Below are 27,535 nucleotides of genomic sequence, written 5' to 3'. Positions count from 1 at the left end.
AACTCTTTAATTGCATAACAGTTTAGGGGGAGGGATGGAGCTACACTTCAGGCCCTTCATGTCTAAGGATGGTCATTTCCATGTCTGCTCTCTAGCCGTTCTAACTACTAAAACATTTTTGCTTTCAATGGTGTATTTTTATATAATGGTGTTTTTTGCATTCTGGGTCATGTGGAAGGCCTGTGTTGCAAATTTTTTCTGTGGGATAAATACTCCCAAAGCTAGCTCCCAGACTCATGTTCTTAATTCATCACAGGGGAACAGAGAAACAGGACACAGAAAAGGTCAATAATTTTCTGCCATTTGCTTGTGCTTTGGTATTGACAAATCAAAAAGGTTCATGCACTAGTTTACCTAAAATCATTATCTATGAAAGTCTTTATTTAGAATTTGAATAATTTATGTATTCCATAACTGATATGCTTTAATGTATGCATATAACAAACAGGTTAGTCCTGGTCACCATAAGAGTCCTGTGCTTTGTAAATCTTTATAATGCCCTGGCTGTGCTGCCAGCTCCCATGGTGTTTGTGATATGCAGGGCTTATCACCAAACCCCAGATCCTCAAGTCATATGCTTTCTTGAGAATGCTGACTGAAGGGTTAGAAATCTGACTTAAAAATGTAACCCAAGTTTTCCTAACAGATCACAACAGAAAAAGCAGTAAAAAAAATGAAATGCGTGTATATTTATTAGGTTACTTATTTTTAACTAATTATTTCCTCCTGCTTTTGGAGGAATAGGTGTCTGACTTGTGCATACTTAATGATTAGAGCTCTTATAATACTGCCATTACTTACTGTCTCAGAGGCTGAGACCAAGAATACCAGATTTCAACCTGTAGAATATGAAAACTGGTGTACTAGATAAGAACCCTTGCAGTAAAATTAGCACTACAGAAGCCAATTTTTTTTTTATCAGCCCTTTTAATAACAATTTCCACTGAATTGTTCAGGTTCCCTCCCTCACCAAAGTTTTCCTTCCTGGGAGGAGCACAGACAGAAACTTATATCCCAAGTGTGCTGTTTTAAACTGGATGCTCTGTACTGCTTTATATTTCACTTAACAACCTTCTTTATGAGCTAAGGGATAATAAATACAGAAGATGGAACAGTGACTGCCCTATCAATGTTAGACTTCAGGCTACAGTGAAATAAATCCAAGTATAGATAGAGCATGCTGGCTGTATGAGGATTTGGAAAAGCATAGATGAACCTATTTTTTTGACAGCCAGCTCTTTTCTGGATTAATTCATGGTGTTCTACTTCCAGCAGGAGAGCTGGCATTCCCCCTTTGGCATTCACCTCACTTACATTTGAGGGGTATTCTTGGCAATAACAGACCCTTCAGTGAACACTTAGCAAAGTTAGCAGGAAAAAAAGTACTTTGACTCCTTTGCCAAAGTTCAGAATGCAGTCTAATAGTATATGTGATTATTATAAGTCTTGAAAAAACATGAATTCAGTTTAGTTGGAAGACACTTTTTACAGCTCATGAAAAACAGAAGGAGGCAATTGTTGAGGACAATCACACATCTTGCTTTGCCCAGTGTCTGAGGTTTTGAAAGCCATTCAATCTGCCTTCTGATTTTAGTAGTGTTAGCTTTTCTGAAAAAAATGCCATAAATGGCAGTAACCCACTGTAATAGCCAATAGCAGAGAAAAATGCCAGCTTTTGTACTACTCACTCATGCAATCATGCACAATGTAGAAAATTATATCCATGTTTTTCCCCCTAAAGAGATACCAATCAGTTGCCACAATCCTAGTTAATCAAAAATCAAGTAATAGTGCAGTATGTAACATGGGATTTTTCTTTCAATCTCACTGTACCAAAGCAAAACTGGGATCCCTTACTATTCACTCTTTATGTAGTACCATGCATGTTCAGAAAAATGCTCAGAAGAAAAAAGAAGGAACTATCACATGAAGCACATATGCTTCTCCAAAGGCATATATGTTTTTCTCTTTCCTCATCCTTCTCAAACTCTGGCTTCTCCAAATAGTCATTGTAACTAACATACAATCCACAATGAAGCTATTTAAAACCAGATTACTCATTCTGAAAAATAATATTCACAATTCAGGATGATAATGAGGAAAATTCTCTTTAGCCAAAGCCAGAGAAAGACCAGGAATAAAAAGTCTATCAGGAAGGCAATCTGCTAAAAATCTTGTTATGGTTAACTTTTCCCACCAGAAAGACTGAAATGAAGCATCTCTAAAGAAATAAATGAATGATAAAAACCCCAAACAAACAGAAGACCTAACAACAAACCAACCAAAACCCCAATTAAAAGTAAAACAGATGAATTCCCACTTATCTGTGAAAAAGTTGAGGGGAAAAAAAGGAGCACTGACTCCAGTACTATTCATATGGGAAAATTGTGGCCTATGTCTATCAAGACCCTGCACAAAAGTTCCAGGAAAGACTAAACTATTTCAAAGATTTTTTATATTTTTACATCTGTTATTTGTGATGTGGTCAGCTAAAACTGGCAGAAGACAACCCCAAAATCTACCACTCAAGTGGTTTTTGTGACATTCATCTAGATGGTAGTTGAGACCTGGACTCTTTAAAACAAATCAAAATATTACCTTGTATTCCATGTGATTTTCTCTTTTGAATGACAGAAGGATTGCAAAGAACTAAGAATCCAAGGGTACTTATAGTTGAAGTGGGCGATACATATTTTTAAATTAGTGTCATGTGGGCATGTCTGACTAAAGGATTTCCATCTGTATTGCTGCTACATGAGCTATTCACAGCTACTAGCTGGCAGACTGCTAAAACAATTGTTTTCACTTCATGGGCCATGGCCATGGCTGCATCTTCTGGCATTCAATTTATTTTTTTTTTAATTTTTTCAGGAAATATAGCTTTGTCTTTTATTCATTTCGGGCTACTTTTCAAGTATTTAATATGTCATAGATAAGCCTTGTTAACAAAAACATTGTTTAGCAAGACGTATGGAGAAGAAAACTAGTTTCATTTTGCATTAGAAAAAGTTCACTCCAACATATCCTTCTTTTTTTAACTCCAATTTATTTGGCTGGGGGAGGAGGGACAGTCTTGTCCATGTTTTCAATAGCTCATTGTCTCTGAAATAACTCCAGGCAAAAGACTATTGAAATGAGTAATATGAAGCAGAACATCTTTGACAAGTTCTGATACTGGCTATGCTCTAGCTGGCTAAGAAAACACAACTGAAAAATATGAACAATTCTTATTGCACAAGAAACATTATTAGAACCATATTTTCTTTAGCAGAAAAAATCTAAATTAGCAGCAGATGTAAAGAAAAAAAATCATAGTTTTAGTATATCTCTCAGACATTATTATATTTAGCAATTTGCTACCTTAGTGTAACTGGATATACGTGAGCTGAAGATCAGACCTAAACATCTCACAGTGGGAAAACTAAACTTATATGACTTCAGGGAAGTGAGGAGCTCCTTCTCAGAGCAAAATCCCAATACACACAAGTGTTTGTCTTTTCTCAGGCCACAGAAATATCAAAATACTTTATTCTTAATAAAAATGAATTTTAGCTCTCAGGTATTTATGAAAACGTTATGGTACTATGCTTGTACTGACCAAAAGAAACAAATTTTTTAAAAGAAAAGCCCAAAACAGTTTTAGCCTCTCTGTAAGTTTATTACTCTTAGTTTCAGTAGCTATCTCCCACTTTGCCATATTGATACAAGCTGTAGTGGTTGAAATTAAAAAGCATTTATTCTAGAGATCATTCAAAGAGTGAGAATAAATGGAGAGTTAGTGTGGATTGGCTGAAGAGTAGCAAAGATATTAATGTTCATTTTGGGAAAAGAAAATTCTAGGTGTTACACAGAGTTTGCATTAAGATACTACATAGCACTCATTTCATGTAAACATATCATATATTTGTTAAAAGCACTGAAGAGACAGCAGATGTGTATTTTTAAGGCATTGTTTGAAAACATGCCAGGGACAGCACTGATGTAGTTGGAACTCCACAGGACACATATTGCAATGCCTTGGATGAAAGATGAGAAAAGCCAATCACCATGGTGGTGGTAAGGGGGGGATAGAGAAGAGAGGAGGCAGAACTGTGAAACTGGACAGCATTGAAATTACTTACAGACCCACAGAAACAGATATGGTTACAACAGAGACAGAAATACAGATTAAAGTTGAGTAAAGAATACTTTGATCTTGATGGATTTTGAGAAAAAGTTGCTCTAAGAATATTTAGGAACAAATCAATCCACCCATGAAATAGTAATCTGAGGTGAGTTTAAAGGAAAAAATATTACATTAAAAAAGCAACAATGATATTTACAGAAGGTTTAGTTTGCAGTTGCAAACAAAGGCTAAAGAAAGACTTTATAAGGATGATAATTTCACAATTTCTCACTAGTAAGAATTCAGATTTCAAACTACAGAATTTTCCTGGAAAGATTTTTAAAAGTAGAACTTGGGGGTTTTTTGCTAATTACTTTCTAAGAAAAAGAAATTTCCTCCTTGAAATAGTTCTCATAAAATTTTTTATTGTTTCTATTGGCTTTTTGGTTTCAATGCAAGATAACTCAAATATAAATGAAGACAGCTGAGGAAAAGCTTTCCTTGAATTTGTAAGTTATCTGGTAGTGAAAAAAACCACAGTAGCAAAATCTGTCCCACCTACACACATGCTTGAGAGATAAAATAATAGCCAATTTTCCAAATAGCCAAAATGTGACCAAGAACGTAGTTAGGAATTGGAAAATTTGCTGCTTTTAAACAGGTTGAATAAATTCAAGAATTAGGAAAATTAAATATACCAAGAGCACACAATGAACAGCTGTTGGTAGTTTATGGCTGCATAGATGAATACTATGAATTTCTGGTATTCATCTAACAAATCCCTTTTAGTCTGCACTCACACACAGAAACCACATAGGAACTGCTCAGTGATGGATAACAAACATGCCAGCTACAAACACATTCTAATTTTTACTTTTTTTTTTTTCCTTTAAGCCACTCTGCCTCTTCTGTGGTTTAGTTCTTCTAGGCAGACCCTGTCCCTCTAACCAAGTGCCATGTCCAGTTGTTTCTTGAACACATCCAGGGATGGTGACTCCACCACATCCATGGGCAGTCCATTCCAATGTTTAACCACCCATTCTGCTAAAAAAAATTATCCTAATGTGCAAAAGAGAGAGAATGAGCAGTCATTCTTCCTTTATCTCACTGATGTAAGTCTTGGCCATTTAGAAAATACTTAAAGAAGGGATTTAAAGCATAACAGGAGCCTTGAACTCTGGTGGAGACAGAAATGTTGCACTCCGTTGTGATGAAAAAATTGCTTGTGCTTTCAGGTTATTTTGCTGCTTCACTGAATTTCATCCTAATTGACCTTTCTCTACCCACCAACAATATTGAACCTCACAGAGACTGAATTAATTTTTTATAGCACCCAAGAGTCTTCCATTCAAGTGAGTTGTCCATGAACACTAAGTTTCCTTGATCACACATACTCAGCTCAGAATGGACAAAGAAAATTCAGAAAATACTTTTCCTAAATAACTCATGCAGTTCTGCCATGTCAGCTCTTACTGACTTCTTAAAGAAAGCAACAGTGCTGCTTACAGAAATTGCTTTCCGCTTTCCTAGGGAGTAAAAAGCTTTTGAATAAAGCAGAATGAATAAGAAGGAGTAGAAGAGGCACCAGGAAGTCTTTTGGCAACACAGAAAATAATGTTTCTGTTTCTTGCAGTGGTTATTTACAGTGACAGCTGAAAACATTTAATTTGCATAATGAACAGGCTGACACATTACCTTTGGATGCATCCAGGGAGATATAATTAGCTGAGAAGCCCTCAGTTGCAATGCTGTGATCTGTCATGAAGGACAATGTCATCATGTTGCCACCACTAGTGAGAGATGGTGGAATTGATCTTCCACAGTACCTGCAGCAAAAAGATACCCCAAACTGAATGGCTGTACTTTATAAAGCACCTATATCACTGGAAGAGAATTCAGCTTTCCTGTGAAGTTTGAATAGCTACACAATTCTTTTCCTTTAGATGATACAGATCCCATGTATCATGGGACAAAATAGCACACTACATGTACAAGGGTACAAATCTAAAGTGTGGCAAAATCAGAGAAGAAACTCTGACTTACATAAAGTGGTCAAATTCTTATTAAATTTATACTGTCCTGTACCTACAACATACTCTGTTCTTTTGTAGGAGTCAGAGTGGCTGGCCAAACCCTAAGATTGCAAAATGCTCTTCATTATGGGAGTAATTTGCTCCTTACTTTCCAAAATACTGCCATGTCAGCCAACTATTTTACAGTCTATAGCTGCAGCTGGATACTGTTCCCAAGTAATTCAAATGTTATTGAATTCTAGGGCAGCAAGAAAACATTGTGTATACACCAACTGGAGAAGGAGAATGAAAGTAAATATCCTTCCCTAAGATAAAATAATGTATCAGAAGGGAATGAAAACTAAATCCCATAAAATGCAGGTTGTGGTCATGTTTTTGCAGATATAAAAATGTACAGCCTTTTATGTAATCTTTCTTTCATTTCTTCAAGTCTTTAAAATCCTGTCTTTTCTGGGTAGAGATACATTAATACTTTTCAATTTATTTTCCATAAATCAAAATGTTCATGGAGTGGGACAAAGCAAGCTATTGAAACCTGTCCTTAAAAGAGCTATCCTCTTGACACAACTTAGTTTCTCCCAATATATTATTTATTAAATGTGGTTCCCATTCCATGGTCAAGCAACAAGCTGCCTTTGCTATCCTGGCAGAGAAATTGCTGCTATTGTTGCTATGATGAAGAGAAAATAATGTATACACAAAACTTAAAGAAGCAAATGGAATGTCAAGACCTACAGAACAGTGCCCACTTCACAGTAGGACAGGTCTGCAGGCTAATGGACATATTTACCTTCCCAATTTTTGCATAGTGCTGTTGTCATATATTTCAAGATAATCCTCTCTGCAACTATAATCAAATGCCAAGTTAAATGAAGTGAATGTCAGGCGGATAAAGTAGCCAGGTTGAACGTTGATAATCCAGGTACAGTTAATCCCATGTGGGTACACATCTGGATAACCAGGACTTGTGATTGTTCCTGATGGTCCAGTGAGAGTCTCTCCACATACTGCAGAGATTCAAAACATCAGGTTAATGGATATATTTACAAAAGAAACAGTTAGACACTTATAAAATTGGCTATTTGTTTTTTCTGAAATTTAACAGTCTTTCTTCCCTGATGCAAACTACATGGTAACTGATTAAAAATTTATCTCCCATCACACCATTCTAAAAGTTGATTGCCAGTTGTTTTCAGTTAGTGGGAAAGTTTAAAAGTTCCAACATTCTACAGAGAAAACAGCAAAACAGTGTTTACCTGTATCTAATGGCCAGTACTGAGCTCTGAAGCCGAGGTTGGTAAGTGAGGAAGCTCTGAACTTGATATAGAGATTGTTCTGGCTGGACTGCACTCTAGAGGGTACAGCTGTACCACAGTATTTCTCCAAAATGGGAGAGTCTCCATTGTTGCCATCTCTGACCTGAAGAAAAGTGTATTCAAAATATTCTCTAGAAATTTTTATTATTAAGCATAAAGTAATTAATAAGAACTGTATAAAAGAGTATTTTAGGAAGTCAACCCTACTCTTTCTTCAGTGTGTTTTCTACTCCAGGCACATGTAATACAATCTTATGCCTATCAGAGAAGCACAATCCCACACAAAGTATGTCAGATGGAGAAAAGATGTCATCTTACATCCTCAGCAGTAAATGGCACATAAACCTCCTAAACCAGGCCTATCTGTTTAAAGAAACCTGATACCTTTCTCTGATTACCAAAACAGTCATAACATCTTTGGAGAACCAAGAAAAGCTTTGGGATTCCATTATGAACCTGTAAAAGCTTTTGTGACTGCTGGACGGAGTGTTTGCCTGTCAAGAACTTCTGCTTTGGTGGAGCTGAGTATTAGAAGGAACTTGCAGATACAAATCTACTATTTACAGGACATGTGTGTTGTCCTTTACCTCGATGTAGTCCGAATCACAAGTGGTTGTATTTCGAATGTCAAAGTCAGTGAAGTTAAGAACCACCACTTTGGTAGCAGGCTGGGAGATGATCCACTCACAGGTCTTTGGGTGAGGGGACATCCTGGGGTAATAAGGTGAATGGATTGTGCCTGCTCCAGACAAGAAACCTCCACAGGCTGCCAAGAGACACAAGAATCAGTACTTGTCATGAATGAGTTCAAGGAATGTATCATAATGATGTATGATATGTGTCAAGTAACACTACAAAATTAGAGTAAAACCAACCCTAAACCCTAAACTATCATATTACAGCAGCTACTACACATCACTCAAGTGAACACATTTAATAGAAAAAATTACTGTATGTATAGCATAAGCATGCTTATACAGAAGACCAAACTGTGCCTTGAAAACTAATGGATTTGACTCATTTGTTTCACAGACACAGACAGGCTTGTTGGTGATTAAGAACGTAAAGACAAGTAAAATGAAAGTAAAAAGATTTAGGTAGAATTGATGCTATAGAATCTTTGGTATGCAAGTGATACATAACTAGTATCATATCACAGAATATCATTAGTATCATATCACAGAATATTCTGAGTTGGAAGGAACCTACAAGGATCATCGAGTCCAACTCTTAAATGACTGGCCCATATGAGGATCAAACCCACAACCCTGCTGTTATTAGCACCATGCTGTTACCATCTCAGATAATCTCAAGGCCAGAAACAACAAGAAGCATGCTAGGAGTGCCTACAGCAAACCTATTGCACACATCTTTTAAAATAAATAAATTGTTCTGTTCTTTCCTTTCTTTTGAAGTTTGTGTTTAACTTATTATATGAATAATATATCATGGAAATGACTGAAAGTGTCCGAATTACCGGTAAGTTCACTGTGCAAATGACCAGTTTCTCTTACCAACTTGATAAATAGCCCTGAAGCTAGTTCTTCGCACAGAAGCATCAGACTTGAATTTGATCCAGAGACCATTGCTGGTAGAAGTGATTGCAGACATGAGTGTATTATTACAGATTTTTCTAATAAGACGAGACGTCTCACTGTCACCATCTCGAACCTAGTCATTAAAAAGAGGAAAGAAAATGTTAGATCATAAAAATATTGGGATCTGATATCCAGATAAAACTATAATCTCCCAAGAGCTGCTACATAACAAAAGGAGCAACTGTTTTATGTACTTATGAGCAGGGCAAGGAGCCATCACAGTAACTGCACAAGCACAGGATTAATGAGAGCTAAAAGGAACAATCAGATGATCAGCAGAGAAGACACAAACACATGCTGCTGTCACAGGACATGAGGATGAAATTATCTTCTCTATGAACCACAGTTTCAGCATTATTTAGCACAGTATTTAGCACAAACACATTTGGCCTATGTTTCCAAAAATGACACCTTTAGGATGAAAGAGACAGGTATGGGTGCTCACCAATGACAGCTGTAAAATTTTTGCCAGCTCTAAAAAAAATCTGCTGGGAGTAAAAAGGGTATTTTTTTATTTTCTTGCTCTGACCATGAAGTCTCCAGTGATTTTTCAATGGCATTTCTCCAGAACAAGTATCTGTCCCATCACACCCATACATCAATGCAGGCAGACAGCTCACTAACAGGAGATACAAGTCCAAGTCCCCTAAAGCAGTAAAGAAGCATGCAGACATCTTTTCACTCCTTTGTCTGAAGGGTTCAGTGCATGATAATGGCAATGAGGCTATATCAGGGAATCCAGCTTCCACCTTCTGCACTGCCTTTCTACTGACCTCAATCAATTTGCTAATCAAAGGACAAATGTATCTTTTACATTTCCCCTGAAGTTGATTATAAATGTGGATTATCAAGGGGAGTAGGTGGGAAAGAGGTATTTGTACATCAAAACTTTAAACCCTGAATCCATATTCCATGAGTAAGAAAGAATAGCTACATCCAGCTCATCACCAATTATTTCTTCCTCAACTGTATTCATCCATGAGCTGGGAGAGAAGGTAAGGAACCCTCATGACTGCCCTGGTGAACAGGCAGTGCCTGGCCTGCTTGCCCAGCTATGCAGCCTCAAGGTGGTGAGATGGATTTCTGACTAACAGATATTTCAAATTTCCTTGGAATTTGAGTTCAAGGTAACAGAATTATTCTGGATTTACAGCAGATCAGCTGACATCGGAATTTGTGCCAAAATATTTAGTAAATCTTTGGAAAGCAGTGAAAACTTCCAGAACAGTAATTCACGGGAATTTATATGTTTTTCTTGAGCTGATTCTCTTTAGATTTTTTGTTTATATAGTTCAGTGAGTAGTGATAAAAAAAAAAACAACTTCTCTAAACCACATTTGTGAGTAATGTCTCCTATTGCCAGTTAGAAGGATGGCATGGAAAAGGGCTGCCTTGGCTAGCATCATGATGTCACAGCCTTTCTCAAATAAGTTTTATTGTCTCTATTTTCTTATTGCAGGTGCCTTCCTTAGTAAGAAATTAAACATCCCTCCCTGAGCAAGTGCTGTGAGCTGAGTCTGGTCCCTGTGAAAAGTGGATACAGATTTCCAGGTATAGACAGGGAACGGAATGATCTGCACCTTTCCAAAGTGACAAAAGAGTTGCTGGAGAGTAACTTTCAAAGTAACTTAAACACCCAAAAGTTATCTCCCTAGATGAACCAGTGGGACAGTATTTTACAAAAGTGAAAAAATCAGGCCTTAATAACAGAGCACAGTACTTTGGTTTTATTGACTGTCCCAGCCAGAAAATGTCAGTCTGATTTCTCTGGGCTGAGCCACAGAGTAAGAGGGCAGGAAGAAGAGGAGGGCAGAAGCACATGGAAACTGAAGGGCTTGTGACTGATCAGCAGTGAGGTAAATGCCTTGCTGAACTAAAACAAACCGATGGTGTTCAACAGAAATGGTTTTGTCTCTCTGGCTGCTGTGAATTTAGCTGCTGTTTTGCCAGCAATTAGGCAAGAGGAGTAGCAGGCCAAACAAACAAAAGCTGTCTGTTTTCATTAAACACACTTCCCCTCTCACTTCAGAAACTAATTACAACTTCATTCCAACCTAGATCTCTGAATTACAAGAGGAGAAAAGGGAAAGACATCAACACAATAACATCTTTTAAAAACAGACCAACAACATAGAGCTCACAGGTGCCTGTTCCTCACTGGTCAAGGAGAGATTAAATACAAAACCAAACCTGTGCTGCCACTGAGCTGCATGGCTGGCAGTGCTGGACCCTGCCCTGGGGCTACAGGGATGGCTCCCGCCTGCTTCACTGCAGTGGCACCTTCACAAAGCAGCCACTGACTGTGCCCAGTTTGTTCTCCTGCTGTTTAGCTCTCACAGCACAGGCACAGCTTTATACAGGCAGCCAACCCTTGTGGGATGAGGTGTTTATAAATGTACAGAGAAATACAGGCTGGGTACAAACAAAAGCCTTGAGACACGGCAGGTCAGGGCACAAGGCAGAGAACAGGGATGCTGTGGTAGGAGAAGGGACATGAGCCATTAACACAGCCTTGTCAGGCTCTGAGGGCACCACCAGTGCTCACTGGGGCAGCCTTGCCTCCAGCAGGGCCCCACACCCTGCCACTGCCCAGGACCCGTGTCAGCCCCAGCAAACCTGCAGCCTCTGTCTCCCCACAGTCCTGCCCTGCCTGGCCATGGGCTCTGCTGAGGCAGTTCCCCCTCTGCCCCACATCCTGCCTGCCTCAGCCCATGGCCAGCCCAGCAGTGCCCATGGCCCAGGGCTGCCCTGCTCCCTGGCCAGGGCAGTGGCACAGGCACAGCCCTGCCCCGCAGCACTGCACCGGACCCACCACGGCCAGCTCAAGGGGCAGCTGGACAAAACTGGGCTTAGGACAACAAAAAAATGAAAACATGGTGTCTCATGTACTTAAAAGGCACCCTACAGCTGTAATTTGCATGTAACACAACACTGCAAACCAGTGAAGAGAGAGCTAAAAGTCATCTCAAGTAGATCACACTAAGCTCTGATATTAGTACTGCATTATTATTACACTCTCCAAATAGAAACATTCTAATGGTACCATTTTGTTTTCTTTGACAATTAGATTTAGACTAGTAACAATTCTTGAACTAGACTTGGAAGATTTCAGTTATGGCAACAATAAACTCCCAGCTTGACATATGTATACAGAATCATTAAGGTTGGAAAGGACCTCTAAATCTTAGAGTCCAACTGTGAACAGAGCTTGGCCAAGCCCACCACTAAATCACATCCCTAAGTGCCACTTCTACACATCTTGTAAATGCCTCCACAAATGGTAGTTCAACCACTTCCCTGGGAATGGGTGTACAAATATTTATATGATGTGTTTCCTTTTAGTGTCAGCACAAGATCTTCCATATAACACTTTGACTATAGAAAATACTGCATAGTGGCTATGGCATTAATTTTATTTTTCTTGCAGTTGACATGCATTTACCAAATGTCACAACTCCCTCTTAATCATCTACAGACTATTAAGAATCAGTGTTAAGCTAGACCAATTTTCTCATTCTCTTCTCTTTGCCCCACTCCAAAGGCACCATCCAGCTCTTTCAGACACTGTGACTTTTGGACCCTAATAAATTTGTATACTTAAGTGTTTGATTAACACCTATTTCTGCAGTGGTCCTTGGGACAGAGGTTATACATGCCCTTGTACACACATGCAATCAAACTTTCATATCAATTGAGTAAGAGAATCACCTCTATATAATTTGCTGAACAACCACTATGACTCTCCAGCTCCATATGGGTGAAGTTGAGGAATATTTTTTCATCCTCTGGCTGTCGGATAATGTAGACACATTGTCGGCTGTTGATATAAGGGTTAGGCCAGAAAGGAGATGTGATAACCCCTTCACTCCCTGTGAAATTTCCTCCACAACTTGGATCTGCTATATTAAGAAAAAAAAAAAAAGAAAGATATATTCATATGTACAGGAACTCCTTTTGAGGCTGCCTCTGTACAATGTCTGCAAATCAAAAAATAATTACTACATTATTAAGGAGCAAGTGTTAATTACACCTATTCATGTGCTGTTGGATCTGTCTTGAGAATGTCACAGACCAACCTTTAATCCTGAGTATTTTACTTACCTGGAGATGTTGTATAGACAATATGGAAGCCTTTATCAGTAACTGAGTCATCAGAGTGAAAGTGAATAAATGCATATGGACCAGTGGTTTTGAGTGGGGGTGGAGATCCAGTGCTACAGTATTTACCAAGGACAGGGTCTTGTGGAAGAAGACCATCTCGAATCTAGACAGAATAACAGATCAACATTTAGGATTATCATATATGTGCCAGTTGTGAACACTACCAACACTCCTTAAGTTATCTCAGAGGCCCCAGAGGTATTGTGGATGGTGGGTGGAAGGAAAGCTCAGAGGAAGTTCCCTCCAAACAGAGAAACCAAGAAAAAGATCCACCAGCATAGCTGTGATGCTGCTGCCAGGAATCATCAAGGGTTTTGTGAAAGGGAAAGAAAGTATCAGGAGATCTACTGCTGAACTGTTTTCTTGAAATCATGCTCTGCATTGCACACACCATGCTATTCCAAACTGGCTTCTTATTGCCATGGAAAGGTAGTGGTGAATTCTGTAAACATTAGGTCACACATGACAAAAAGCCCTAACTCATACATCAAGTTGTGGATGGCTGTGTGGGCTACAATATCATTCTATGAGCCTTGTATCCCTTCCCTGAATAGCTTCCCATAGGCTCATGGATTCTCTGTGGGCTGACATTTGACAAGGAGTTTGGAGACTGAGCTTTGTAAGAAAGTGAAAGTTTCCCATCAAGTATTTGGCCTGAATCCCATTCTTTTTGTCACAGGACTTCCACCAACTTCAGTGAAGCAGGTTCTCATCCCTTTTCTGTCTTACTGTCTGATTGTGCATGGATGGCTGGAATATGTAAATAAAAAGGAGCATTTCAACCCAGGATTAAATTTTCAAACAGTCCCCTTCTGTACATAAAAACGTTTTGAAATATCTTGTTTTGCAATAACATACCCACAAAATGTTGTCATAATTCACAATTACACTTTACCTCTAAATAGTCATAATTGCAGTTTTCATGGTGTTCCAGGCTCAGTGTGCCAAAAGCAAATGTGATGAGGAGGCCAGGACTGGTTGAGACGGTCCAGACACAATTTCTGTCTACAGGATAGTTACCAGGATATCCTGGAGAGCTTATGGAGCCATAAGTACCTGTCAGCTCACCTCCACATTCTAACAGAAAGAGACATGGAACAACAGGGTCATGGGTGAGAAGATGAATTCTCCTGTAGTGTCAAAACCAGCTGCCACTTTGGGGTCAGAATAAATTAAAAAACAAAGACCAAGCCAAACAAACCAGTGAGTTTCTTCTTTTTTTAAATTTTGCAGTTAATACTGTAACTCAAGTTTAAAAGGAAAAGTCCAAATATTTCCTGATTTGCACAGTAAAAGATTCTTACCCAGTTAGGATGAATATGCCTTAAGAAGAATAATCAGAAGTACTGTGTTTGGGCTGGATTTACACAATTTGAATTTCTGTACTTTGCAAATAGTCTCCATTTTTTATTCTATCACAAGATTATTTCCATTAAAAAAAAAAAAAGAAAGAAAATTTAATTACAGGTTTTATATACCTGTAATAAAATAACACCACTGCAACAGTTGGGAATGGGAGGGGTACATCATGTGTTATACCTCAGGAATAGCTGGTTTAATTTAATCCATACTGCTTTCTTTGCTTTTTTTTCTTTTTTTTTTTTTTTTTCGTTAGTGCTATTTTTTCCTCCAAAATATCTGCTTTCACTTTTCAGTACTCATAATTGTCAATTAGTAATTATCAATCTAATAATGACAATTGAAAGGAAAAAAAAAAGCACCAAAAATCATAATAAAAGCATTTCAAGAAATATTTCTAGAAACAGGAAATGGCATTTTTTTACTCTATGGCTCATTCAAGACACATCCCAAGGCACTATTTTGTTTCTAGATAACACACAGAACACTGAAGTGACCCTAATGTTATGTGAGATGATTTGAAGTTTCTCTGCAAATGCATTGCCAATTATCATTACCAGGAATTCAGGCAGAAATGTACAACAAATCATATCAAAAAGCTCACATATTCTTTAAAATCCAATTTCCTATAACCTATCATGTTTGTAAGGCTGTTGTAAGCTGTCAGTAGCAAAACCATTAATTTATTTGCTTGAAGTACTAGATAGTTCTGTGAGAAAAGAGAGCTGACTAAATGAATGGTATCCCCAGAAACACAGACTCTTTGGGGGATTCCTCACTGGAAGTATAAAGCAGTTTTAAAATCAGCAGGAAGCTATTCATGCAGAGGCCTAGAGCTAGAGTTTGAAAACATCTTCAAGAGATATATACATCTACATTTCAGACTCACTCCCCTGAAAAATACTGTCCTGCTGTTCCTAATGTTTCCTAACCAAAGGAAACAAGTAATTGATTTTACTCCAAAGCCATGAAGATGCTTGGCATTTCATCAACTTACCAGGATCCAGGGATTCCCAACGAACAGTAAACCCTCCAGTAATGGTGTGGTTTGAGTATAACCAAAAATACAGAGAGTTGTGGGAACTGGAAAGCTCTGCAGGACCTGGGAAGCCACAGTATTTTCCTAGGATGTGCATTGATGCTGAAGGCCCATCATGGATTTGAAGGAATTGAGAGTTACATTCATTACTTGTCTCCAGCTGGAAGGATGGGAAAGTAACACGCAGAATCTAATAGAAGTGAGAAAACAAGAAATCTCTTTTTTCCATCTGCTGAGACACCATCTATGCAGAAACTTTATAGAGAAGATACATGTATTCATGTATTTGTGAGAATCTATGAGCTTTAGAGACATTATGTCATCTCCTGAAATGTTCCAGGACAGAAAAAAACATTAAAGAATCTTAAGGGTCAAAAGGAACGAGAGAAGACAGATTAAAAATTAGTCAGTGAAGTTTTCTGGAAAGAGCATTATTTCTATAAACTGATAATTGACACTGTTTGCCTGTGTGTGTGTGTTATATATGCAAAAAATATATATGTATAAATTTCAAGCCACATGAAAAGCTGGAAACACAGCATAAGGTGCCTTATTCCAGGTTTCCCTGGGCAGTTTTTTCATCAGATAATTAGCATTTTTCACCCTTGCTATGGTTGAAAGTGTTGTAATTGGACTTAAAACATTCAATGATCTTGTTCCACAAAACAAGATCATATAATATCATATAAAGATTATATAAGACCATATAAAATCAGTGTCTCTAAAGCCCATTCTGGATACTTAGTGACATGGAGAGCTTTGAGGTTGTTCAGATTCTTCACTGATGTGCTGTAATATGCTCTGCTGAAGACAGTAGTAGCTCCCAGGTTTAAGGCTGAGAATATGTCATATATATATATATATATGTAATGCTGTATAAACCACTGTTAAACTCTGGTTTATAAAACTACTTAATTCATTCCACAAAATGTCAAAAATACATCAAATATTAAGATCCAAAGTAAGAAACCTCATGCTAAATTATGGAGTAGCATATGTTGTAGTTGTTATTTATAACATAAGTGGAATTCTTAGCTGCAGATCAGAACCAGAATATACATTTGTGTGCAACATTTAAAAATTAATCCTTAAAAAAATCTAGTGCTATTATCACACAAAGCCATTGACAATATGAATTAAGCACTCTGCACTCAGAGATCAGAAATATGAAAGTTTTTTGAGTCACAGAATCACAGAACAGTCTGAGCTGGAAGAGACCCAAAAGGATCACTGAGTCAAACCCTTAAGTGAAGAGTTGGCCCATGTGGGGGTCAAACACACAGACTTGGTGCTGTTAGCACCAGGCTCTGACCAACTCTCTTAGCTCAGGAACCACCTGTGGAGCCCATCAGAGCAGAGCTTTCCTCATGCAGCTACTCACAGATCAGATGCTAAAGCAATGCAGAACAGCTCCCTTCTGTAGCTGGAGGCAGGTTAATAAACTCTAACCCTCAGCTGCTTAGGAAAAGCTTGGGAAAAGAAACCCAAGCAAATCTTTAGGCTAAGGCTTGCTAGGATCTAAAATTTATTCTTGTGAAAAACTATTTACTCTTAGAGGATTGGATCACAACATAGGAGCACATGTAGCATCATGTTTGCTCTGATAAGCTGAGGGATCCTACAGCCTGAGGGTCTCTTTAACCTGAACTCTATTTTACCTTGTTGGCATCAGTTTCAATAATCCAAGCACAGCTGACCCCACTGCTGTACCACTGGCTGTTTGGGCTGTTAGGGTAACTGAAAGTCCCCCTCAAGCCTGAGAGGTATCCTCCACAAGCTGCAAAAAGAGAGAGAAAATTAAACAGATTTTGTGCTATTACTGTACAGACTAAAACAAAACATAAGTTTTTCTTTTTGCATAACTTTTTATTTTTAGACATTTAAAACAATATTTAAAAATACTTCTATAAAAGGATCTTTAAGACTTCCTCTCAAGTGGAATAACATCTCAAAAAACCACAAATTCCCTGAAAGAAAAATAGTTCTTGGAAAAAGAACAAAGAATATCAGTTGGAACATGTGGATACTGTCAAAAGATATTGGTTCTGTCTCATGACAGTGTCCATAAACTGCTTTGCTTCCAGAAGGATACCTCCAGATTGAATCTGTAAATTTTCCCCTTCAATGAAATAACATGTTGCATTTTGAAGTTAACATGATGTAAAATTGTATTTTTCAGTAGTCATACATCATAGAAGTTTTTCTCAAGAGGTTTTATTGTTCTGTGTCTTTTTTTGGTCAGATTTCTAGGCCTGATAATCCCTGTTATTATATACCAAGGTTTCTTCTCTCACTGAACCATTCAGTGCATGGGAAATGAGAACTGAGAACCCCAAACAGCTACAGAAAAATAAATCTGTAAAGCAGCCAAAATGCAATAAACATATAGCTACACCATGCACCAAGAACCTGTAGTTTAACATTGAACTGATTCTAAAGAAATAGCTAATTCTCACCAAACTGGGTTTTTTTCAAGAAGTGGTAAAAGGAATATCATTTTATTTGAAATGTCTGTCCAAAACACCTCACTTTTTTTCAACCAGTTTTAGAATGATCATGTAAGAAAATACATTATTTTTTCATTGATTAGAAACTAAAAGAACAGGTGGTACAGTAGGATTCCTTACTGCATAAAAACTGGTTTTATAGCCCTTCATTATGAGTGGCTAAAAATAATTTTTCCCCCTGTGGACTTAATAATAAAACATTACTAGTTAGATACTTCAGGAAAATAGAAAAAAAAAGCCTAAAATAGGTCTAAAATAGAGCAGATTTCACAGGGAATCAGTGGAAGTTTTGCATTCTATATTACATTAAAATGTAATTTGCTTTCTTCTTAGCAATCTACAACAAAAATAAGCCACTTCTGTTTTTGCAGGGACACTGGACTCACTGGAATGCTATCCTGACTTTGTTTAATTAAATCTAATGGCAAAAAAAGTTCTCAGACAAACAGAAGAAATTATATTAGGAGGAAAAGGGAGAACCTTGCAGTCTCAGTATAAAACTGAGAGTCCCCCATTTGAAGCACAAATGCTTCACATTTCTTTCATTAAATTTCTGTTTGAAAACCTTTTTTGGCTTTTCCTTTTGCCTCAGAACATCAGGATGTTTTGGCTTCATAACAGATGAAATAATATGCACAAAAGAGAAACATCAATATGTTCTCTTGTTCTCCTTATACTGGATCCTCTTTCCCAACCAGCTTTCCAGACCACTTTCTTGGAACAGAGATCTGATTTTAGGATGTCTGGCATCTAGCCAAGGCCTGCAGATCAACCTCATTGCTGTGCTGCTCCTCCTAAACTAAACAGCTATAAACAAAGCTCATGGAAAACTCTGACTTGGGGGGAATTTGGGTGGGGACCTCTACCCCACCAAACACAGGGCTGTTTTTGACATCCTAACTCAGTTCTTACTGCCACCAAGCAGCCCATTTCCAGAGGAGGGGGTGGCAGTACCTTGCTGGGCAGTCTGGCACTGCGCTCCGCTCCAGGCGCTGGTGCACTCGCAGGAGAAGCCATTGACCCCGTCCGTGCACGTTCCCCCATTCTGGCACGGGTTGCTGACACACTCATCAATGTTCTCTGTGCAGTTAGGGCCTGTCCAGCCTGCATTGCACAGGCAGAAATAGCCAGAGATCATTGCCTGCAGACACAAACAAATCATATCAACTGTGAGCATGAATCACGTAAAGAAATCAATGGAGTCGGCACTTTTTTTTTATGAGGAGATACTGGAGTAAAGAAATCAAACCTTTGAAATTTTTTGGCCTTGATGGTCAGTGGTAAATACCAAAATAAACATAAATCTTAATTAGATTGTTTATCTCTTTGGGTTTTTTCTATTAAGTTATTTATTAGCGGGGCTTTTAAAATTACTTTCTTAAAAATCAAAATCCTCTTAGCCATTCAGAAAACTGTTTGCATGGTTTTGGAATGATCATGTAAAACTCAAGTCAATCATATTAGCTAAACCTTATAAATAGCAAGGCAAGATATCTGGTTTATAAGTAATTTCTCTCAAGGCCTTTCTCCAGGAAGTCTGCACTGCAGTTATGTGGGCTGTTAACTTTCATTTTCATCCTGAGGAATGTTAAAGGGGAACAATTTCATCATCTCTTCATCTTTATTCCTTGTTCTGTATGTCTCTTTTCCATTTCTGTTGTCACAACCTGTACTACTTCTCCATACAATTAAGTCTTTCAATATCTGTAACTGTTTTAATTTCCTATGTTCTCTTGCCTTATATCTCTAGTTTTATAGACACAATTTTTAAAGGTAAAGCAGAACTTGGTCCCAGGTACATAATACAATCCCACATTTGATGACATACATTCAGTGTATTGCACTCTATTTGCTTTTCCATTATCTGTTCACATCCTCTATGTCCCAAAGAGATTTTCAGTATGATGGAAAATGGTTTTGATGTGTATTTAGGGCTCTCTGAATGTTGTTTTAAAAGGTCTTTGTTTTGATCTGCATTGCCTGATACTTAATTGACATTATATTCCCTCTGTCATTATGCTGGCCAAATATAGCTCTGCTGTTTCTCTATTTTATTAGATGCTTCTGTAGTCCCATTACATAAATATCTGTGTTATTATCTTCAGGTACTAGTTTCTAACCATGATTGCCTACTGTTGTATGTTAGGATATATTTAGGGGAAGATGTCATACCATTTAATGGATTGACTAAAATGAACTAAATAGTCAGAAAAAGTAAATAAGATCTGGGCACAAAAGGTCCTATAAATATCTTTAAATATGAGTGAAGACACAGTAAATACCTACAGAACAGAGAGCAAGAAATGCTGGTAAGGAGTAGAGTGTAAGTGAGAGGACTGTCACATTTGACAGAGAAAATGGAAAAAGCAAGAGGCACTACACCACAGAATCATAGAAATATTTAGCTTGGAAAAGACCTTTACAATCATCAAATCCAGCTGTTAACCTTACACTGCTAAATCCATATTTTATGTCTCATTTTCCCTGTGTCTCCAGGGACAACCAAAAGGAGGGCATCTGCAGCCTAATGGGGATAAATGGGAAAAGACTCACTGGAACAAAAAAAAATTAGCATTTGTGAATATTACAGCAAAATTACCATTGTAGATATCCTCCACAACAAAATCCCAAGGTCTGCAGAATGGACTTTCCAGGGCACAGCACACCTCACTAAGGAAGCCAAAAAAGCCTTCACAGGGTCCATGAGGACAAACTAAATGTTCACTGTGCATGAGAATGAATTCCTACCACCAATCAGTTGAGGTCCAAAAGATTTGGTTACCATCAGTGCAACCAATTCCCTTGAAACACCCTTTCCATGTTCATATAAACAGCCAGAGACTCCAGGAGTGCTCTTACAAGATCAGACTAGGAACTCATAACTAACTCTGCTGAATATTAACATTCTAAAGGTCAGCAGAGGTACTGGTTCTGTTATCATGGGTAATTCCTCCATGATCCAGGGTGGTAAATTACTTTCCTATGCCACCAAGAACATTTCTTTCCCATCAGCATGAGCATTCCATTGACTGATGTGGGCTACCAAACATAATATCTCAGGCCATTAGTGCCAAGATTGCTGCTTCTAATTCACACACAAAGAAATGGTTTGTGTGGCCTGAAACTCACTTTGCTTTCTTCAGGTGTATCCTTTAATTTTGCAATGCCCACTGACTTTGTCTCATTCCCAGTAGTATGTCTGCACTCAGCCTTCAGCCTCAGCAGGTCTCCCTGACTGGTTATAACTACACAGTGTTGTCACTATGTGTGAGGAGCCCAGCACTTACCAGGCACTGCCCATTTGCACAAGGGTTTTGCAGCTGACAGATATCACTGAGAGGAGAGCATCCATTTGGCCCATATCCACTTCCAGTGTACCCAGATGAGCAGGAACAAAATGCCATGGGCCCTTGGGAGACAGGACAAGATATAGAATGCAATTGTGTTACAATGACAATAACAATGTCTGTAAATGTCCTTGGCATTTTGAAGCAGAGTCTTAATATAATTCTAACTTCCTTGATTTTTTTTTAACACCTTCCCTGGTTCCCTGGTCACACCAGTGCCCAGTTTGACCATGGAAAGAGCCCTGTGTGGTTCTGCTATGGACACCTGAGAGTCCAAGGTCACCTTCCTGGGAAATGGTGTGGTAGCCAAAGGGTATTTATGGGTAGATTAGCAAAAGCAGCTGCATAATTGGAAAATGCATCAAAGAGAAATGGTGAATGTCTCCACAGTTTTAGGATAGTCTTTTTTTTGGTGAAGCCTAAATCTACTCCTGGTACTGTTTGTGAAAAAGTCTACTGGCTTTAGCTAACCTGCCTGTAAAAACCTTTGTGTGAGGCAAAACTGACTGCAATCTAGATATATGCTGCGATAAAGTAGATTTGTCCTAACCAGGTCCTCCTTGAGATTCACACTGATATTACCTTACAGTTTTAAAAAAGCATCATACCTGGAGCTGAGGTACAAGTAGCCAAAGGATGGCACCCTCCATTATTTATTGAGCAGATATCAACCTGGGTACATGTTTGTCCATCTCCCTCATAACCTGTTCAGAGGTAAATCTCAGTTAGTCTGTAACGAACTATTTTGTTTTTGTAATACAAAAATCATCTGGTGAGCAAAACACTAATTCTTTGTGTAAAATCATAGTCCTCTGCAGTTAAAAGAATTGAGAAAGCTGCTGAAGTAAAACCTGGCATGTTTATCGTGGCTCCTTCATTGCAAGGATGGATTCTGATTGCAAATAAATCCTTTCATAGTTGCAGAAAAAAAGATATATTTGTGTATGCCAAATACAGGTAAAGTCAGTGAGGCCACAGAAGCCCATGCCTCTCAGCCACAATGTGTTGCCATCCCTACACATCTGCACCCAGCCAGCCCTAATCACATTCAGACTTCTTCCTCCTGCACACCAGAGCAGCCATTGGATCTCAAACACAACACCCAGATCCTCTGGTTCAGGAGGACCAAAGCCCTGCAGCACAACTCCTCATGGCCAGAGCTGACATCATCAAAACTTGCCTGAGGCCACATTTCCAGCATGGTGCTATCCCTTCAGCACTCAGTAACTGGGAGTCTTCACTACCTGCAGCCTATTGCCACTCAAATTGCAATCAAAAAGTCAATTAGAAAGACTTTTTCCTGTTGTATTTCTAGTATTGATACCATACATTCCAGAAAGCAATTTAAATCATAAACCATAAATAATAAAGATCTAAGTTGCAACTTCCAGTGTTTGAGCTGTACTGTGGTAGAAACACTGCCTCAGACAGCATTCAGAGCGTGACAATTATCACGGATTTTTTTTACTGCAAACAATACAGCCTGTGATTTATGACACACAGGATACTCTTTCAGTTAATACAGACAATGAAATTACTACCATAATTATGCAATCCTTGTTTCCCATTAATGATCTTGTAAAGGAAGTACTTCACCAAATCAAGGCTGTAACACTGAAACAGCTACCTAGTACAAGAGAAACACATTGAGAGGATCACCTTTAGAGGCACACCCTATACAATGTTCATTAATAGCTGAATGAGTTCGAATACACTTGGATTCTGCAGTCTGTATTACAGTATTGTGTGTGTGATATTTATTTCCCTAAAAACAACTTTCAGCTTCTTAAATCTAGCCCAAACCAGGCTCAAATGTGTTGAATCTTCATCTTTTAAGCCCTTCCTTCCATAGTATTATCAACAGGAAATGCATTTTACCTGGTGGACAGAGCCCACAGCGGAATGATCCAGCTGTGTTGATACATTGGACCATTGGTACTGTTGAGCAGCCTCCATTATCACTTGCACATTCATCAATGTCTTGGCAAGTGTGGCCATTTCCTTGCCAGCCTAAAAAGAAGCACAGAAAAGACATCAGAAAGAAAATGCCTTTTTGGCTTCTTCTTTGACCAACTCCTTTCATAGAGTACAAATGAATTGCACTTCATTAGCACAAGAGTAGACCTGTGTCTCTCATAACTTATTAAAATTAATACTGGTCTGAAAATTAGGTTTCACACACAACAGAGTGGAGATGTGTGAATAAGAATGTTTAATTTTAACTCTATTCTGGATTTTTTTAGATTTTTACCTAAAGGGGATGCAATTCTGGTCCAGTGCATGTATCCACATTTTGCAGCAAAGATTTATTGCAACTTCAGTTAAACACTTTAAAAACTTCTTCCATACACGCCACCTGCCCAACTCAGGAAGAGTAATCATAGCTTATAAGGTCTGAGGGAATAATCAGGGTTTTATATTGCCTTAGGGCAAGAAACACACAGATGTGGAAGTGCTGCAGACCTCTTATGTGAAGGTGATAGGATGTGATAGACATGAAAGTACCTGTGAAGGACATGAGACCTGTTTAGGTGCTCAGTTTAGGCTGAGATAAATCATGCACTCGACTCCACTGCCTGTGTTTCCTAGATAAGACATAACCTACATTTATTCCCTAGACACAGGCCAAAGCATTTCATGGAGTGACTCCCATCTGCATCCTGTGTCTGTGCTTATGGTACACAGGCAGTAGCACTCTTGCCACCCCATCCAACCTGAGAGCATGGAAGAACAAGATACCTGTGGGACAGGGACCACACGTGTAGGAGCCTGGAGTGTTGTGGCACTCCACGAGTGGATGCTGTGAACAGGGAGGATTTGGGAGGCTGCACTCATTTATATCAGCACTGCAGGCAGGGCTGCCAGGAGGGGACATCCAGCCAGTCTCACACACACAGTGGTACTTGGGCTGCCACAGAAAACATCACATTGCACATTTAAGACATTTACAATAGTCAAGAAAAAGACAGAAGGAGTTAATTTCATGAAATGACTTTCAAACTACAGCAAAAAATATTTCAGACCATTACATGGCTTGCATGTTTTGTTTTGTAAGATGCTTCAGTCCTTTTCTCAGTCTATTTCTTCCTCTGAATTTACTTATTCAAATTATGGAAGCAACTCAGGCTCATTCATTATGTTCATAAAAGAAATCTGTAATTTTCCCAAAGCTCCCAGAGAAAATAAGATCAATTATGAGCTGTATATAAACATAATTAAGAGTCATTAACTTGCTTTTTAACCAGGGCAAAGAGATCAGTGTAAGCAACCTGAAATAATCTTGGCTGTTTTCTTTTAATCAAATTATTTAGTAGTCTATGCAATGTGCAGCACTGACATTAAATTGCAAATACATGTTTTCTTTTAGGAAAACAGTTTCCTCTCTAGTAAACTTTACTAATAGTCAGATTTCAGCATTTATCTAGCTTTGGTCCAATTAAAGCTAATGGGAGCTTTATTGTTGATTGTCACAGGAGCAGACACAGTTAAGCCAACACTGAACTCTTTTGAAAAGATTTCTCAACAAAAAAGTGGGCAGAAAATAAGTGATGAGTTGTGAAACTTCTAAAAATTAAGCAAAGCAATTATTTTATAGCAAAACACAAAAAATATGTGCTGTGACTGGAATGAGCATATAGGAGTATTAAATATAGGAGTATTAAGGAGCACAAGCTTGGCTGGCTGGTTTTGGAGGGCTGCTCTGAGTGGAAAGAGCCAAAGCTGGCATGTTCCATCTGTCCCTTTGGAGAGAACACTCTGTACCCAGATTCTTGCCCAAATGGAATGAGCTGGCTTGCTCCAGAAGAGCACTCAAGTGTGTGCTAGCATCCACCCAGTGCAGATGCTTGGAAAGACTGGGCCTGGAATCAGACACCACATCCAGCTGACACTGAGGAGCACCAAAGATGAGCAGCAGCCCCCCAGTCACTCTGCAGCCCTGGCAGCTTCAAGGCCTCTAGCATCTAATGTTTCACTGGATGCCTTTTCCCAGGAAAAATAAGATTCATGATGTTTGTCATTCTTAAGCATTTAAGCAGTAAAATCTTCTAGCAAATTAATTCTCCCAAAATAATGAACAGTAAGTTTAAAATAAGATTTTAACTTATTAAAAAAAAATTCTAAGCTCCTATGGATGATTTAATACTGTGACAAGTACCTCTAACAAGACATAAGACATTGTTGATTCTTTCTGCCGCCCTTGATACAACAGAGAGGCTGCTATGTTGCATTAGTGGCCTTTCTTGTTGTTTTTCAGCAGCAGCTCGTGCTACACAGTTTTGTCATGCTCAGCAGCATTTGTTGCTTATTCATGCTGTGTTGTATGATGTTTACACACTGTTCCTTACCCTGTTGGGCTGATCCCTTTCTCCATCTACGCAGAGGCCATGCCCACAGAGTGTCTCAGATCCTTGCTGGCAGTCATCAAACTTCAAGGCACAGTGAGGCCCATAGGTTTCTGGAGTACAGGAGCAGCTAATAGTGAAAGTGGAAAGAAAAATCAAAATTTTGTCTTCCTACCACTGTTATAGATTGTTTATTGCCATTCTCCACTTTATGGGGTGTTCCTTACAAAATACATCTATTGTCCTACGACGACAATCTTGCTAATAATCATGTAGAGAGGCAGATCTGCTCAGCAGAGACCCAAGAATAATTTAAGACCTGTGTATATTCATGACTGTCTGGCCCTATGGAAAAATCTACAGCCTTTTGTTACATTCATAAGCACAAATTCAGAAAAAAAAAGAAAAGTCTAACATAAGACTTAAAAGAGAACAAGCGTGGAAACTCCCACTTCAATCAAAGAGCACCTAAACTTCCTTTTTCAGTTAAGACTATCATATGATGCCAGGTGCCTAAAACCCTACCTCCAGCAATATGCAGAAATGCCATGTCTGGCCTGTCCTAGAGAGGGGTGCTTTCACCCCCCACCACAACAATGGGCAGCTGCTGTCCCAGCAGCACCTCACCTTTCAGGGACATGTGTTGGGCAAGAGGTGGCATTTGGGGCTGGTGGGGTGGGCAGAACAAAGTAGTGGATTGAAAAAAGGCATCCTACTGAGAGGATCTGTTTTGAAAGCTGCCACATGCATCACATTGTTATTTATAGGGCAGAGCTTGGGTACAGCATTATACATTTGTGGTGGAACTGAAATTGGGAACTTCTAAGCCATCGGATAATGTTTCCCTTTTCTCTGGCTCTTTATTTCCACATAGAAAAAATGTGAGGTTCTGAAATACAATTGAAAGAGATATAAATGTACAGAAAACCTCCTATCAGAACACTAGCTTCTTAATAAAATGACAGTGAGACTCATTTGTATTCAAGTTATATGCTGCAGCTTGCAAAGACATATGACAGGTACACACCCTTCTTGGATTGCTTTTAAGCTACCTAATGAAAAATGCTCTGTAAAAGCATTTCTCTGCAGAATTAAGGTATTCCAGTGTAGCTGACCTGGACCTTGGAGCAATTTATATAAAATAAGCTGCTGCTGTCCCTTCCACTGTGTCACATGCTCAGCTGAAATAGCAGTTTGATAAGCCAATTGCAGGTAACTAAACAGTGCACCCAGGACAGGCAACCCACATGAACTTAGGCTTCAAAAACCCACAACAGCTTAATGCTTAACTGCAGTCTGCAGTGCAAGACAGCATGCTCATTACTGTAAGAGACAGCAAGCAGAACAACCCTTCCCATCAGTGCAGCAGCTCAGCCTGGCCAAGCACAGAGGCAACAGGTCAGGGAACCAGATGACTTTTGTATGACTAAAGTACATTCAGAGCCTCTTGTTTAGCTTCAAAGGATACAACGAGGCAATTTGATCATCTCCAAAGGAGGAGAACAATGGCACTGTCTCCTGTCTACTCTGGCAAAGATTAACCTGCTACCCATCTGAAGTTTCTCAGAGAAGAGCTTCAAGAAGTAGGTCACACACAAGGCACTTCAGCCAAATCGTGATGCACTGCTGCTTGGCACTGTCGTGGTTCTCTCACATGACTCATGGCACATTGTGATGAGGCCCCTGTTACTTCAGTTGTGACACAGAAGTCTGATAGGGGACTTTCA

At 38.8% G+C, this 27,535-nt stretch overlaps 1 protein-coding gene across 1 annotated transcript in view; it reads right to left on the bottom strand.

Moving 5' to 3' along the window:
* CUBN (cubilin) overlaps positions 1-27,535 on the bottom strand; it is a gene marked incomplete at its 5' end in the record, with an annotated part of 139,034 nt that overhangs the window by 105,777 nt on the left and 5,722 nt on the right. Inside the window, 16 exons of the mRNA XM_079301094.1 lie at positions 5,801-5,931; positions 6,929-7,145; positions 7,395-7,557; positions 8,042-8,220; positions 8,969-9,125; positions 12,761-12,951; positions 13,154-13,316; positions 14,109-14,290; positions 15,570-15,801; positions 17,270-17,388; positions 19,073-19,259; positions 21,406-21,527; positions 22,074-22,169; positions 23,344-23,475; positions 24,205-24,373; positions 25,812-25,938. Of these exons, the coding sequence (XP_079157220.1) occupies positions 5,801-5,931; positions 6,929-7,145; positions 7,395-7,557; positions 8,042-8,220; positions 8,969-9,125; positions 12,761-12,951; positions 13,154-13,316; positions 14,109-14,290; positions 15,570-15,801; positions 17,270-17,388; positions 19,073-19,259; positions 21,406-21,527; positions 22,074-22,169; positions 23,344-23,475; positions 24,205-24,373; positions 25,812-25,938 (2,567 nt within the window). The remainder of the gene's footprint in view (positions 1-5,800; positions 5,932-6,928; positions 7,146-7,394; positions 7,558-8,041; positions 8,221-8,968; positions 9,126-12,760; positions 12,952-13,153; positions 13,317-14,108; positions 14,291-15,569; positions 15,802-17,269; positions 17,389-19,072; positions 19,260-21,405; positions 21,528-22,073; positions 22,170-23,343; positions 23,476-24,204; positions 24,374-25,811; positions 25,939-27,535) is intronic.

Source organism: Erithacus rubecula (assembly GCF_903797595.1).
Source record: "Erithacus rubecula genome assembly, chromosome: 3".
Taxonomy (NCBI): domain Eukaryota; kingdom Metazoa; phylum Chordata; class Aves; order Passeriformes; family Muscicapidae; genus Erithacus; species Erithacus rubecula.
Note: the sequence above shows the minus strand (reverse complement) of the source record. Positions and strands in the feature narration are given on the sequence as shown.